The 13,287-nt window shown below is 39.3% G+C and overlaps 3 protein-coding genes across 4 annotated transcripts in view; all 3 read left to right on the top strand.

Moving 5' to 3' along the window:
- Positions 1-13,287, top strand: part of LOC135936788 (protein yellow-like) — a 68,581-nt gene that overhangs the window by 2,747 nt on the left and 52,547 nt on the right. The gene's annotated exons all lie outside the window — the stretch shown is intronic.
- LOC135936784 (protein yellow-like) lies at positions 1,019-5,841 on the top strand. The gene is made up of 5 exons (XM_065479732.1): positions 1,019-1,117; positions 3,630-3,951; positions 4,230-4,832; positions 5,085-5,250; positions 5,526-5,841. The coding sequence occupies exons 2-5, from the start codon at positions 3,640-3,642 to the stop codon at positions 5,543-5,545; spliced, it is 1,101 nt and encodes a 366-aa protein (XP_065335804.1). The 5' UTR covers positions 1,019-1,117; positions 3,630-3,639; the 3' UTR covers positions 5,546-5,841.
- On the top strand, positions 6,302-12,862 carry LOC135936223 (protein yellow-like). Of its 2 annotated transcripts, none has more exons than XM_065478966.1 (5): positions 6,302-6,395; positions 10,409-10,733; positions 10,975-11,574; positions 11,726-11,882; positions 12,160-12,862. In XM_065478966.1, exons 2-5 carry the CDS (start codon positions 10,419-10,421, stop codon positions 12,177-12,179), a joined length of 1,092 nt encoding a protein of 363 aa, XP_065335038.1. In that variant the 5' UTR covers positions 6,302-6,395; positions 10,409-10,418; the 3' UTR covers positions 12,180-12,862. The 2 variants fall into 2 exon arrangements, with proteins under 2 accessions (XP_065335038.1, XP_065335037.1); XM_065478965.1 differs by lacking the exon at positions 6,302-6,395 and adding an exon at positions 8,837-8,961.

Raw genomic sequence — 13,287 nt, 5'->3', positions numbered from 1 at the left:
CATAAAAAACCGGTGTAATTCAGGTTGGGGTACCCTGAAAAAGGTCGTTATGGTACCGCAGGTCAAAGCACCATCCAAGAACTGTCCGATGAGGGGTCGTGGTTGATGATCGGAGGAGCGGCCCAATTTTAATAAAAACAATACCATTTTTTCGCTTAAGAAAAAATAAAAAAAACTAATTTTAATTTTTCTATGGGTACGAAAAATCTCAAACTCGGTTTGCAGACCGGCGTTGGACCTACGCATGCGATGAAACAGGTAAGAACGCTTTATTGGTTCCCGTTCGGAAATAATTGAATTTTTTATTTTCTATATTAGCCAATTTAGCTAATTAAAATTCATAACTCTACATTTAAAATAAAGAATTATTATGTTTACGAAACCATCTCTGTTAGCCAAATTAATATAATTTAAATAACCGGAAAATGAAGAGATATTTTTTTTTGTATTCGTCCGAGCACTGCATTCGCCACAAACAAGGAAAAACCGCAATGAGTTTTGTTATCAAACGCTCTCCATCGCACTACTTTGCTTTGATTATAACCTGTAGAAGTGTGTACATTTAATTTATTGTTCTTCCTTTGTATTTTATCGGTCTGTATAATATTACAATCCAAATGATAAGCATCGCAATGAACTAAAGAAAAGACTGAGCCACGTACAATTCTTGATTTTCTTAAAAATATTTTAACAGCCATTGCACCGCCTCTCGCTTTTATTATTGAATCCAAGTCTTCTCGTAAATTGATTACTCGAATTGTAAAAGGTATTAGCGATCCAATTCATATAATTAAATAAATATTTCTCCCTTTGAATTGATTTCTCGCTTCCCGCCGCAGTTGTATTTGTTGCGGTAAGGGATAACCCAGAACTATACAAAACAGTCATTTTACGTGTTTTTTAAACAGGATGTTTTCTAACAAAAAACCAAGCAAAGACCAAGCACTTCTTTTGCGACTCAAAAAAATATCACGCGAAATTACGTCATTTCCGACCTCCAACCCGAGGAGCGAACAAAAGTAAAAGCGCAATTTAGACGCTCTCTCACCCTCGACTCGGCAGTGTCTTGGTCTCTTGGCTCAGCTAACACCTGGGGGCCATTTTTGCTGCATTTAAGGTAAAGAACACCTTTCGTTTTGGTCTCTACTATTGCAAATCTCGCATCTATGCTTTTGATTTGTGTTAAAAATTAAAAAAATCAGCTGTTCAAATTAAAATTTTATTTATTTCAGCCCTGAATTTTTTATTATCATTCAATAGTTTTTTAAATAAAGATTTTTAGAGATTTATCAGTTAGGAAGAATATTGATTGAACAATTTTTGACCGCGAAATCAAAAGGGCGTGGCCATTCCTACGTTTATATTTTGTTTTTATTCTTGCCAAAGTAATAATATTTAAGAACAGATACATAAAATCACGCCACGCACAGATGGTACCGCATCACATACTTTATTGTAATAAATTTAGTTCTAAGGCACTTAATTCCGCTGCCATTTCAGACTCAATCCTGCCTCTTGCAGGAAATTGGAATTGCAACTTAAATTTATAAGGACACAAAACACATGAGTTTTTTTTTAATGAGCCTGAATGGCAGGCGCAAAATGCTGCGCCGAGGGAAAAACCTATTTTTAAATATCGTTATAATTCACGTACAGGCCAGACAATTTTCAAACTCGGTTTCGCAACATTGTTCGTCAATTAAAAGAGGTTAGATATGTAATCGTATCTGAATTTACATCTCCGGTCCTCTGAGCGCGGTTTTGCTTCCTTAGCTTCGACTCGGTTAGAAAATCGCCGAATCGCGAGTTTCGAAGTGCCGAGACCCACTAATTAATACCAAAAACGGGCAAATCCAAAGTTAAATATCGCCCTGATATGAAAATCTTAAATAGGCTGAACTAATTTTTTCGCAACACTTATCTCAGGGCTGGAAACTCCAGCCAATTAACATGTTTTTTAAACAGGATGTTTTCTATAACTAAAAACGTCCGGCCAGCCACTCCTTTTGCGACCCAAAAAAACATCACGTGAAATGATGCGGTTTGTCATTTCCGACGAGTTATCAAAACAAAAAGCGCAAATTTGGATGCTCTCTCGCCCTCGACAGTGGCGTGTCTCGGCTCAACCTAAAAACTGCCAAAACCCCTCTAGAACCGTACTAAAGGTTGGCCACCCTGAAAACGGTTGCCAAGGTAGGGCGGGCGGCGAGGATCAGCAAGATGTTTCAAGGGGAAGACTCTGAACCTGGTGTGCACGCTGCACAGCTCCGCGAGTGCGAAATCCGGCGCTAGCAAAACCGCGTAATAACATTCGCCAGGTTGCGCGACCTGATGAAGGTCGCTTGTGGCGAGGGTGAAAAATCGAAGCCGAGCACCGTCAAATATGCTTAAAAAACATTAAAAACCGGCCTTGCGAAGGATCTCAGGTCGGGGTACCCTGAGAAAGGTCGTTTGGGCAAGCCAAATCAAAGCCCTCTTTAAGACCTGTCGAATGAGTGCTCGTGATGGACGATAGCACAAACGGTCGAATTTTAACAAAATTAAAACCAATTTTTTGTCATTGCACGCACTTCGCGTGTGCAAAATCGAAAAATCCGCAAAAAAAATATATTTTAGGATAGAAAAATAGCTGCAACTCGAGATAAATGCCTCTTTCGACTTGTGCGTAATGATCGGATCACAGAATACAAAATAAATTGCCCAGGGGCTCGGCGGCGCCCACGCGCCCACTTGCGACGGCCCTCTTTGCCGTCGGTGCAAAATCCGAATTTTCAAAACTTCGCCGTAATTCGGTTATGGGCCAGAAATTTTTCAAACTCGGTTTGCAGTCGCTGATTGTCCATGGGAGGAGTATAGTGTGGTAATCACAGCTGAAATACATTTTTTACCATTTAAAATTTAAGTTTTTAATTTCCAACGGGAGCGTCGATTTTTTTCGCTTTTCTACCCTTTTGCCCTGAATATCTCAGCCGTTATCTTAGAGCTAAAAATATAAACCAGACTAAAAAAATCTAGAAAATTGGTTGCTCTATTGAATGAGGGAAGCGGTGCGTCGGCGAAACCGTTGGGCGCATGTGCGGCCACCGACAAAAAAAACAATCTTCGTGCAAACCACGTTTTCCGGCATTAAAACCTCGAGTTCTCCACTCCCATCAAAGACACATCGAAAAACCGTTGTGTGCCAAACTCGCCGTAAAATTCCACTTGTAACAGGCCCTTCTTCACCCCAGCACGACCCCACCACCCCCAACTCCCCAATTCTCCTATGTGCTGGATCGGGATTTCCACCACGTGGCAAACCTTCCCGCACCCCGCGCATCGACCAGGAGCAGATATACGCGATTTATGCGATTTTTTTTTAATTTAATCGCGGCCGCAAAGACTAAATCCTGCTCCACGGGCCCTGAAATAATTTTCCCCCCTCAAAATCGTGAACCGATCCGGCGTATTCTATTAAAAATGTTAATCTAAGGAGAAAATTGAACGAATATTCCAGAAAATAAATGACCGTGGATAAAAACTACTGTTTCATTCAAAATTCTCGCAAAATGTTCAAAGGGGCATGGCCGTGGAAACATTTTTTTATCAAAAAATTATTGATGAAATATTTGTGTTTTTTATGCTTTCAGCTCGAGCACAATGTCTTCATTCTTTGCTGCCATCTTTTTGCTTGGCCTTTCCCTTGCCAACGCCGTCAACTTCACAACCGTCTACGAGTGGGACAAACTCGATTTCGTCTGGCCATCAGGAGCGGATAGTTCAATTGAAGAGATTAAACGAAATTTTAATCCAAATGATGTTGAATTTCAATACATGGCTGTTTTTGGAGAAAGGCTGTTTCTGAGCCTTGAATTGAAAGACGGAATTCCCGCCACTTTGGTGTGGCTGCCAACGAGCGGCAAGTCGACCTCACCTCCAAAACTTGCTCCTTTTCCTTCCTGGAATTTACACGTAAGTCTCTTAATGAAAAACTGTTTCGAGCTTCAATTACAATAATCCGTGAAAATTTGACGAGAAATCAATTAATTTAATATAATTTACTTAAAAAGTGCGACAAACAAAATTTCGGACAACTCAACAAAATTCTTTTTTTTTATTTTAGATCAAAATGCCCATGATATGAAATTATAAAAGTAAAAATATTATTATATTCATTCATTTTTTTAGCATTTTAATCTTGTATTTGGATATTCTGCTTGCATTGTAACTGTTTTTATATTTCTTGCCAGAAACAAGACAACTGTGATTCTATTCAGAATGCAAAAGGATTGGAAACGGACCCTGATGGTCGGTTGTGGGTCGTTGATGACGGTAGCAGCGAATGTCCAGGCAAAATTTGGATATTCAACCTTCTCAAGAACGACACAACCGAGCGCGTTCACCAATTTCCGGACGCGGTCGTCTCTCACTCGTATACTGGAAGGGAGCTGACCGATATCGTGCTTGACAAAACAACGGACGATCACCTTGCGTACATCACGGATTATTACTCTGAGCACATCATCGTTTATAGCAGAAAAATGGACAAATCCTGGTCAGTTATAACACCAGGGATGATGCGTTGGTATTCCTTGGCCCTCTCTCCTGTCAGGGAAGCGAGACAGTTGTACCTTGGAAGAATTGATTCGACAGAACTGTATTCGGTGTCTGTGTCTGAGCTGAGGAATGAAGGCGGACGCGCTGCTGTCAAATTAATCGGCGAATGGACTGAAAACCCGTACAGAATGCTATTGGACAGCAGCGCCAATGTCTTGTATGCTGCCTTTTGGTACCAGAGTTACCTCTCTAAATGGAATACTTCGGAGCCCTTTGTTGAGCAGCGGTTCCATGAGGTATTGCGAAACATTTTCCTGTAAAAATAAAATTTTAAATTTCCAGAATAATGTTAAAAATATTTTTATATGGAATAGTTTTAAACATAAAATTGTTGCCTTTCCGTACATCTTGTTTACATTTTCGTAAAAAATTGAAATAGAGAGGCAACAATACAAAATTCTAAATGAAATACCAAACTTTCCTAACAATATTTCCCGATTATTTTATGCTTTTTCAGGCTAACAATATCAAATCAATGCAATTTTTAGGGCGGAGAACTGGATGCTGAATGGCCATTCACTTTTGCCTTGGACACGAACGGCATTTTATGGATGACGCAGAGAAATAATGAAACTGGGGTTGATAATAAGCCTAGGAATAAACTACTCAAGGCTGCAGTCGGCGCGAGAAAAAATCAATTCGGCACGCCCACGGGTAAATAAAACTAATATTTGATTCGATCAACAATTAGAGGCTTTTTTCTGTCAGTTAATGGATATTTGCTGAAATGTGTATAAAATTTTTAGTTATTATTTCTGTTTTTAGTCGTCCATCTTCAAAACAAACGTAAATTTAAATATATTTATTACAATTTATAATAATTGGAGTCCTCTTCATGATTCTGAGGCCACAAGAGTCAATTTCATCTTTGCAAACACCGCCAATAACTGATTATTATAATCTCTCTTCCGTTCCTGATCCTTTTGCAGACTTGCCATCGCGTGGCTGACCCTGAGGACGAGAATATGCTGGCCTCTTCCAGCCACATTTCGATGGACAATCTCGTTCTCCTGGACAACAAATAGTCATCTACTAAGCCTAATTTAAAATAAAGCTTTAAGTTTGTTTCGTTTTAATGAAAAGTTCATTTATAATAACATAGAATAAATAAACAAAACGTTATGTGCGCTTTTTTGTTTTTTTAACATAATAATTTTTTATTTTTGAGAAAAATTCAAAAGGTATAATAAAAATCTGTGTGTCTTGCATTTTTCCGTATACAATGAAACTATGTTGGTTTTTCTTGTCTAAAATCCTTTTTTAAAACTACGTATGATAGTCTAGATAAAAATCCTTTTCAATAATTAATTTTCTAATAAAGGCTTTTGCAAGAATTTCTTAAGCGTTCTACAACAATCGCTACAAACAATTAAAAATACGCATCAATGAGTTGTTATCAAACGCTCTCTATCGCTCTTGGCTCTGACAACGCCGTGCATGCCAACAGTTGCCTTACTATGAACAATAGAGGCAAGCATAAGTTTTTCTTGGATTTTTTTTTAATTAAAAGAAGGAACTAGCGCCCTGGCTGACGGGCCAAATTTTAAATTTTTCCTCAGATAATCCCTGACGGAAAAAAACGTAGCCAATTTACATATTTATTTGGATATTGTGTTTATTTAGATCGTCAGTCTGAGCACTCTTGCGACTCTCGCCTCAAAAAATTATCTCGCGAAATGACGTCATTTCCGACCCGCGAGTTATCAAAAGTAAAAGCGCTATTTAGACGCTCTCCCAACCTCGAGAAGGCAGCGTCTTTGCTCAGCTGAAAATTTGGGCCGATATTTGCTGCATTCAAGGTAAAGAAAAGGTTTCGTGTTGGCCTCTTTTATTGAAACTCATTTATGAAAATTAAAAATTAAAAATTCCGGTCTGTTCAAAACAAAATTATTTTATGTACGCAGTGAAATTATCTTTAACCATTGATTACCTTTTTAAATAGCGATTTTCTGAGATTTAACAGCATAGAAAAGAAATTTGAACGTGAAAAACTGAAATAGTGCTTCGGTTAAATCTAAAATATAGGAGACGAAGCGTTTCCTAGGTGTTTTTTTTTATTTTTCTAGACAAAAAGACTGCCGGCTATGTTAATTTAGTTAACTTATTCAAGATATATTTTCATTGGATTGAGCGACCATGAGAAACGGGTTCAAGTTCACTGGGTAAAAGATAACGCGTGCGAACAGGACGTGCAGTTCGAGCGCCTGCTTATCGTCCAAAAGCGGGGATTTTTATGCTTTCGTTTTCCTAAACAATCTTGACAACAAAATTGGCCAAAATTTAGTCAAAATTACGTGAAAATCATCAATAACACCAAGAGCGTCGACCATGTGATGAACAGTCGAATTAAATAAAATAAAAATGGGAGCGTGCCTGCCGGTAGCGATGTAGCAAGCCCCTGTGCACGCTGCGCAGCTCCACGAGTGCGAAGTTCGTAACCGAGTTATAACAGTCGTCAGGTCGCGCAACCTACGGAAGGTCTCGGTGGTGGCGAGGGGGAAAAATCGAAGCCGCGCACCGTCAAATATGCTTGAAAAAACAATTAAAAAACCGGCCTTGGGAAGGATCTCAGGTCGGGGTACCCTGATAAAGGTCGTTTGGGCAATCCAGGTCACAGCCCTCTTTAAGACCTGTCGAATGAGTGGTCGTGGTCGACGATAGCACGAACGGTCGAATTTTTACAAAATTAAAACCACTTTTTTGTCATTGCACACACTTTGCCTGTGCAAAATCGAAAAATCCGGATAAAAATCAATTTTAACGATGAAAAATTGCTGTAACTCGAGATTACGACCTCTTTCGACTTGTGCTTAATACGTAATGATCGGATTGCCGCAATCAAAAGAAATTGCCCCGGGACTCCGCTGCGACCATTTGCGCGACGGGCCTCTTTGCCCGTTCAAGTTATTTTAATTAAAAATTAAATTAAATTTTCTAATTATTACATATTCGCGGTTTTTCTTGTGCAGCTCATTTAAAAAACTTGGCATTTGTGTCCATCAAATTTTATTTCGACTCCGAAAGGCGACAGCAGGGAAAAACATTTTCTGGTGGCTCCATTCACCGTTTGAAAACCTTATAGAAAATTAATCAGTTGCATTATTCATAAAACGTCCAGCGAAAAATTTATAATTTAATGTTTATGGGATCACCTGTCTTGGCGAAATGAATAATTAAATTATCTAGAAAATGAAGAAGAAAAATTCGTGCCCGTCCGAGCACTGCTTTCGCGGCTTTCGCCACAAACGAGGAAAAACCGCATTGAGTTTGTCGATCGGCCATCGCACTACTTGCTGGCTTTGATAAAACGCCGTGCCTCCAGCTCATCCGTAAAAAGTGTTAATATTTTATTTATACATAATTTTCCCTTTCAAATATCGATCTGGATATAATATTACAGCCCAAATGATACGCATCTCAATAAACTACAGGAAAGACCGAGCCACGTACATTTTTTTATAAATAATTTTTCGCGGCCATTGCATCCTCTCGCCTTTTTTTTTATAAATATCAAGTGTTTTCGGGAAGTGATAACTTGAATAATTGTAAAACATAACTTGTAGCATTAGCGATCCCATCCATACAATTAAATAACAATTTCTTCTTTTAAATTGATTTCTCGCCTCCCGCCGCAGTTGTATTTTTTGTTGCAGTAATGAATAACCCAAGGACAAAAACAGCCAATTTGCGTGTTATTTAAACGGGATGTTTTCAAACAAAGAACGCCGGCCAAGCACTTTTATTTGCGACCCAAAAAACATCACGTCAAATGGTGCGGTTTGCCATTTCCGACGAGTTATCAAAACAAAAAGCGCAATTCGGATGCTCTAACAACCACGACTAGGGCGTGTCTCGGCTCAACCTAAAAACTGCCAAAACCGCCTCTGGGACCGTACTAAAGGTGAGCCACCCTGAAAAAGGTTTGTCCGAGAAATTTTATTTCGACTAAAAAATTCCCGACCGCACAAAGAGACAGAGAAACGCGCCCTTCCCGCTCCGAGGACAGGGATAAAAAGAGCGAAAAGAGTAATTATTTATAGCATTAGCAATCCAATCATTTAAATAAATTGATATTTCTCCTTCTAAATTGATTTCTCGCCTCCCGCCAGTTGTATTTGTTGCGGTAACGGATATCCCAGGATTAAAAACAGCCAATTTACGTGTTTTTCAAACAGGATGTTTTCTAACAAAAAACGCCGACCAAGCATTCAAAAAAATATCACGTGAAATGATGCGGTTTGCCATTTCCGACCCCAACCCGAGGAGCTAACAAAAGTAAAAGCGCAATTTAGACGCTCTCTCACCCTCGACTAAGCAGTGTCTTGGCTCAGCTGACACCTGGGGGCCATTTTTGCTGCATTTAAGGTAAAGAACATGTTTCATTTTGGTCTCTTCTATTGCAACTCTCGCTTCTATGCTTTTGATTTGTGTTAAAAATTAAAAAAATACAGCTGTTCAAATTAAAATTTTATTTATTTCAGCTCTGAAATCTTTTTGACCATTCAATATTTTTTAAATAAAGATTTTTAGAGATTTATCAGTTAGGAAGAATAATGATTGATGAAAACTTTTGACCTTGAAAACTTGAGATATTGCTTCGGTTTAATCTGTTTTTATCTCAGGGCTGGAAACTCCAGCCAATTAAATTTTTTTAAACAGGATGTTTACTAAATAAGAACTTGTCCGGCCAGCCACTCCTTTTGCGACCCAAAAAAACATCACGTGAAATGATGTGGTTTGCCATTTCCGACGAGTTATCAAAACAAAAAGCGCTATTTGGATGCTCTCTCCACCTCGACTAGGGCGTGTCTCGGCTCAACCTAAAAACTGCCAAAACCCCCTTCGTGACCGTACTAAAGGTTGGTCACCCTGAAAACGGTTGCCAGGGTAGGGCGGGCGGCGAGGATCAGCAAGATCTTTCGAGGGGAAGACTCTGAACCTGGTGTGCACGCTGCACAGCTCCGCGAGTGCGAAATCCGGCGCTGGCACAACCGCGCAATAACATTCGTCAGGTCGCGCGACTTACTATTTAAAATTTTATTTTTAATTTCCCCCGGGAGCGTCGATTTTTTCACTTTTCCACCCTTTTGCCCTGAATACCTCAGCCGCTGTATTAGAGCATAAAATAAAAACCAAACGCAAAAATCTAGAAAATTGGTTGCTCTATTTAATGAGAGAAGCGGTGCGTCGGCGAGACCGTTGGGCGTGCGTGCGGCCACCGCGAAAAAAATAATTTTTGTGCAAACCACGTTTTCCGGCATTAAAACCTCGAGATCACCACTCCTATCAAAGACACAGCGAAAAACTGGTGTGTGCCGAACTCGTCGTAAAATTCCACAGGCCTTTTTTCACCCCAGCTCGGCCCCACCACCCCCAACTCCCGAAAAAAGGATCACGGTCCACTTTTGTTTAAATTTTTTTAATTCTGTGCTGGATCGGGATTTCCACTTCCTGGCAAACCTTCCCGCACCCCGCGCATCGGCCCAAGAGCAGTTATACGCGATTTGTGCGATTTTTTTAATTTAATTTAATCGCGGCCGCAAAGACTAAATCCTGCTCCACGGGCCCTGAAATAATTTTCCCCCCTCAAAAACGTGAACCGATCCGGCGTATTCTATTAAAAATGTTAATCTAAGGAGAAAAGTGAACGAATATTCCAGAAAATAAATGACCGTGGATACAAAAACTACTGTTTCATTCAAAATTCTCGCAAAATGTTCAAAGGGGGGTGCATGGCCGTGGAAACATTTTTTGTATCAACAAATTAGAGAAAAATGTATTGATGAAATATTTGTGTTTTTTATGCTTTCAGCTCGATTACAATGTCTTCATTCTTTGCCGCCATCTTTTTGCTTGGCCTGTGTCTGGCAAACGCCATCAACTTCACAACCGTCTACGAGTGGGACAAACTCGATTTCGTCTGGCCATCAGGAGCGGACCCTTCAATCGGACAGATGAAACGAAATTTTAATCCGAAGGGTGTTGAATTTCGATACATGGCTGTTTTTGGAGAAAGGCTGTTTCTAAGCCTTGATAATACAATTCTCACAATTCCCGCCACTTTGGTGTGGCTGCCAACGAGCGGCACGTCGACCTCACCTCCAAAACTTGCTCCTTTTCCTTCCTGGAATTTACACGTAAGTCTCTGAATGAAAAACTGACAATGAGTTGAGCTTTGATTAGAAAAATCCGCGAAAATTTGACGAGAAATCAATTAATTTACTTAACAGTGCGACGTTTAAAATTTCGGACAACTCGATAAAATTCTTTATTTTATTATTTACATAATTGAGACCAAAATACCCATGATATGATATTAATTAAAAGTAAAATGTATATTATTATAATATTCATTCATTTTGTTATTTTTCTTGCCAGAAACGAGACAACTGTGATTCTATTCAGCAGGCAAAAGGATTGGAAACGGACCATGATGGTCGGTTGTGGGTGCTTGATCAAGGAAGCAAGAAATGTCCGAGCAAAATTTGGATATTCAACCTTCTGAGGAACGACAAAGTCGAGCACGTTTACCAGTTCCTGGACGCAGTCGTCACTGATTCGTATATTGGAAGGGAGCTGAGGGAAATAGCGGTGGAGAAAACGCCAGACGATTACTTTGCGTACATCACGGCCTATTATTCTGACCAAATCATGGTTTACAGTCGTAAAACCGACAAATCGTGGTCAGTTAAAACAACAGACGTATGGTGGGAAGCCTTGGCCCTCTCGCCTAACAGGGAAGGCAGACGGTTGTACCTTGGAACCTTTGTTTACAACCAGCTGTTTTCGGTGTCTGTGTCTGAGCTGAGGAATGGAGGCGCGGGAAGCGCTGCTGTCGAATCCATCGGCGTAACGCAAGGAGCCGCTTACAGAATGCTAATCGACAGCGCCAATGTCTTGTATGCCGGCTTGAGATCCCGGAATGACCTCTTCATATGGAATACTTCGGAGCCCTATCCTAATGAGATATTTCATGAGGTAATGCTGAACATTTACCCGCGAAAATTTAAATTTGTCCCGAATAATGTTAATAATAAATAAAAATATTTTGTATGCAAAACTTTCCTTGTGTCCCTGACTATTTATTTGATGCTTTGTCTAACAATATTAAATCGTTGCACTCTTTCAGCATGGTATGCAGGGTGCTTTTTGGCCACTTACTTTTGCCTTGGATGCGAACGGCATTTTATGGATGACGCAAAGAAATGAGACTAGTGGTGGAAATAGACATAAACTACTCAAGGCTGCAGTCGGCGCAAGAAAATACCTACTCGGCACGCCCACGGGTAAGTAAAACTGGATTTTGATTCGATCAACACCTATTACACGCTTTTTTCTGTCAGATAATTGATATTTTGGCTAAAATGGGTATAAATTTTTGGTCATTATTTCTGTTTATTAGTCGTCCATCTTCAAAACAAACGTAAATTTAAATATATTTATTACAATTTATAATAATTGGAGTCCTCTTCATGAATCTGAGGCCACAAGAGTCAATTTCTTCTTTCCAAACAACGCCAATAACGGATTTTAATCTCTCTTCCATTCCTGATCCTTTTGCAGACTTGCCGTCGCGTGGCTGACCCTGAGGACGAGAATATGCTGGCCTCTTCCAGCCACATTTCGATGGACAACCTCGCTCTCCTGGACAACAGACAGTCTTCTACTTAGTCTAATATAAAATAAATTTTGTTTCATTTTAGTGAATATTTCCCCAGTTGCATAAACTCTAAGTGTTCGAAGCCGCCAACAGATGGCGCCACCGTAGACATTTTAAGGCACTTCCGCTGCGATTTCAGACTCAATCTAGCTACCGTGAATTCTTCAATTAATTTGCTATTTTTTGACGTGCTGAAAACCAAAATCGGTTCAGCCAATCGCCGTAGAATCGTGAAAAACTATTTTTTGAAATATAAAATCTTTTCCAACGTTTCTACGGCGAATGGCTGAACCGATTTTGGTTTTCAGCACGTCAAAAAAGAGCAAATGAATTAAAAAATTCAAAATAGCTAGATTGAGTCTGAAATCGGAGCGGAAATTCCTAAAAACCGCTTAAAACTAAATTTTTTAAAAAGTCTGTGGTTGCGCCATCTGTTGGCGGCTTCAATAACTAAGGATTTATGCAACTGGTCAATTCTTTGAAAATATCATAGAGATGATTATAGCGCTTTATGGTTTATCGTCTTTTTTAACAGAATAATCTTTTATTTGTAACAATTCTTCAAGGTAAATAAAAATATGTGTGTCTTGCATTATTCCCTATACAATAAAACTGTGTTGGTGTTTCTTATCTAATCCTTTTTTAAATCAAGAGAGGATGGAAATGTTAAAAAATCCTTTTCAATAATTAATTTCTTGAGCGTTGTGCCGTGCCTTCTTAAAAAAAAATTGGCAATTTGCTGACAATTTTCTCGGAAAGATCAAGCTTTTTTTATCAAAATATGATTTTTAAACAGAGCGGAAAATTTGTTTCGCTTTATTTAATACATGCTCGACTACAAAATGCTCTGCCGGCTCCATTCACCGATAAAACCAATCAGCTAATAAAAATTAATCTTGGCTCGGACAGAGAAAGATTTTTAATTTTTGCAGATCACCTCTGTCCTCTGGGATCCAAATCATCAATACATTTCCTGGAAAATTAAGATTTTTATTAATTTATTCGCATCCGTCCAAGTATTTCTTCAGCGG

This window comes from Cloeon dipterum, chromosome 2 (assembly GCF_949628265.1).
Source record: "Cloeon dipterum chromosome 2, ieCloDipt1.1, whole genome shotgun sequence".
Taxonomy (NCBI): domain Eukaryota; kingdom Metazoa; phylum Arthropoda; class Insecta; order Ephemeroptera; family Baetidae; genus Cloeon; species Cloeon dipterum.
This window is presented reverse-complemented; position numbering and strand designations above follow the sequence as displayed.

Excerpts from the sequence above, each read along its gene's own strand:
- LOC135936784 (XM_065479732.1), top strand. The coding sequence starts at position 3,640 with ATGTCTTCATTCTTTGCTGCCATCTTTTTGCTTGGCCTTTCCCTTGCC. Across the intron at positions 3,952-4,229 it reads TTCCTTCCTGGAATTTACAC|AAACAAGACAACTGTGATTC; the intron begins GTAAGTCTCTTA and ends ATTTCTTGCCAG. Across the intron at positions 4,833-5,084 it reads TTGAGCAGCGGTTCCATGAG|GGCGGAGAACTGGATGCTGA; the intron begins GTATTGCGAAAC and ends TGCAATTTTTAG.
- LOC135936223 (XM_065478966.1), top strand. The coding sequence starts at position 10,419 with ATGTCTTCATTCTTTGCCGCCATCTTTTTGCTTGGCCTGTGTCTGGCA. Across the intron at positions 10,734-10,974 it reads TTCCTTCCTGGAATTTACAC|AAACGAGACAACTGTGATTC; the intron begins GTAAGTCTCTGA and ends TTTTCTTGCCAG. Across the intron at positions 11,575-11,725 it reads CTAATGAGATATTTCATGAG|CATGGTATGCAGGGTGCTTT; the intron begins GTAATGCTGAAC and ends GCACTCTTTCAG.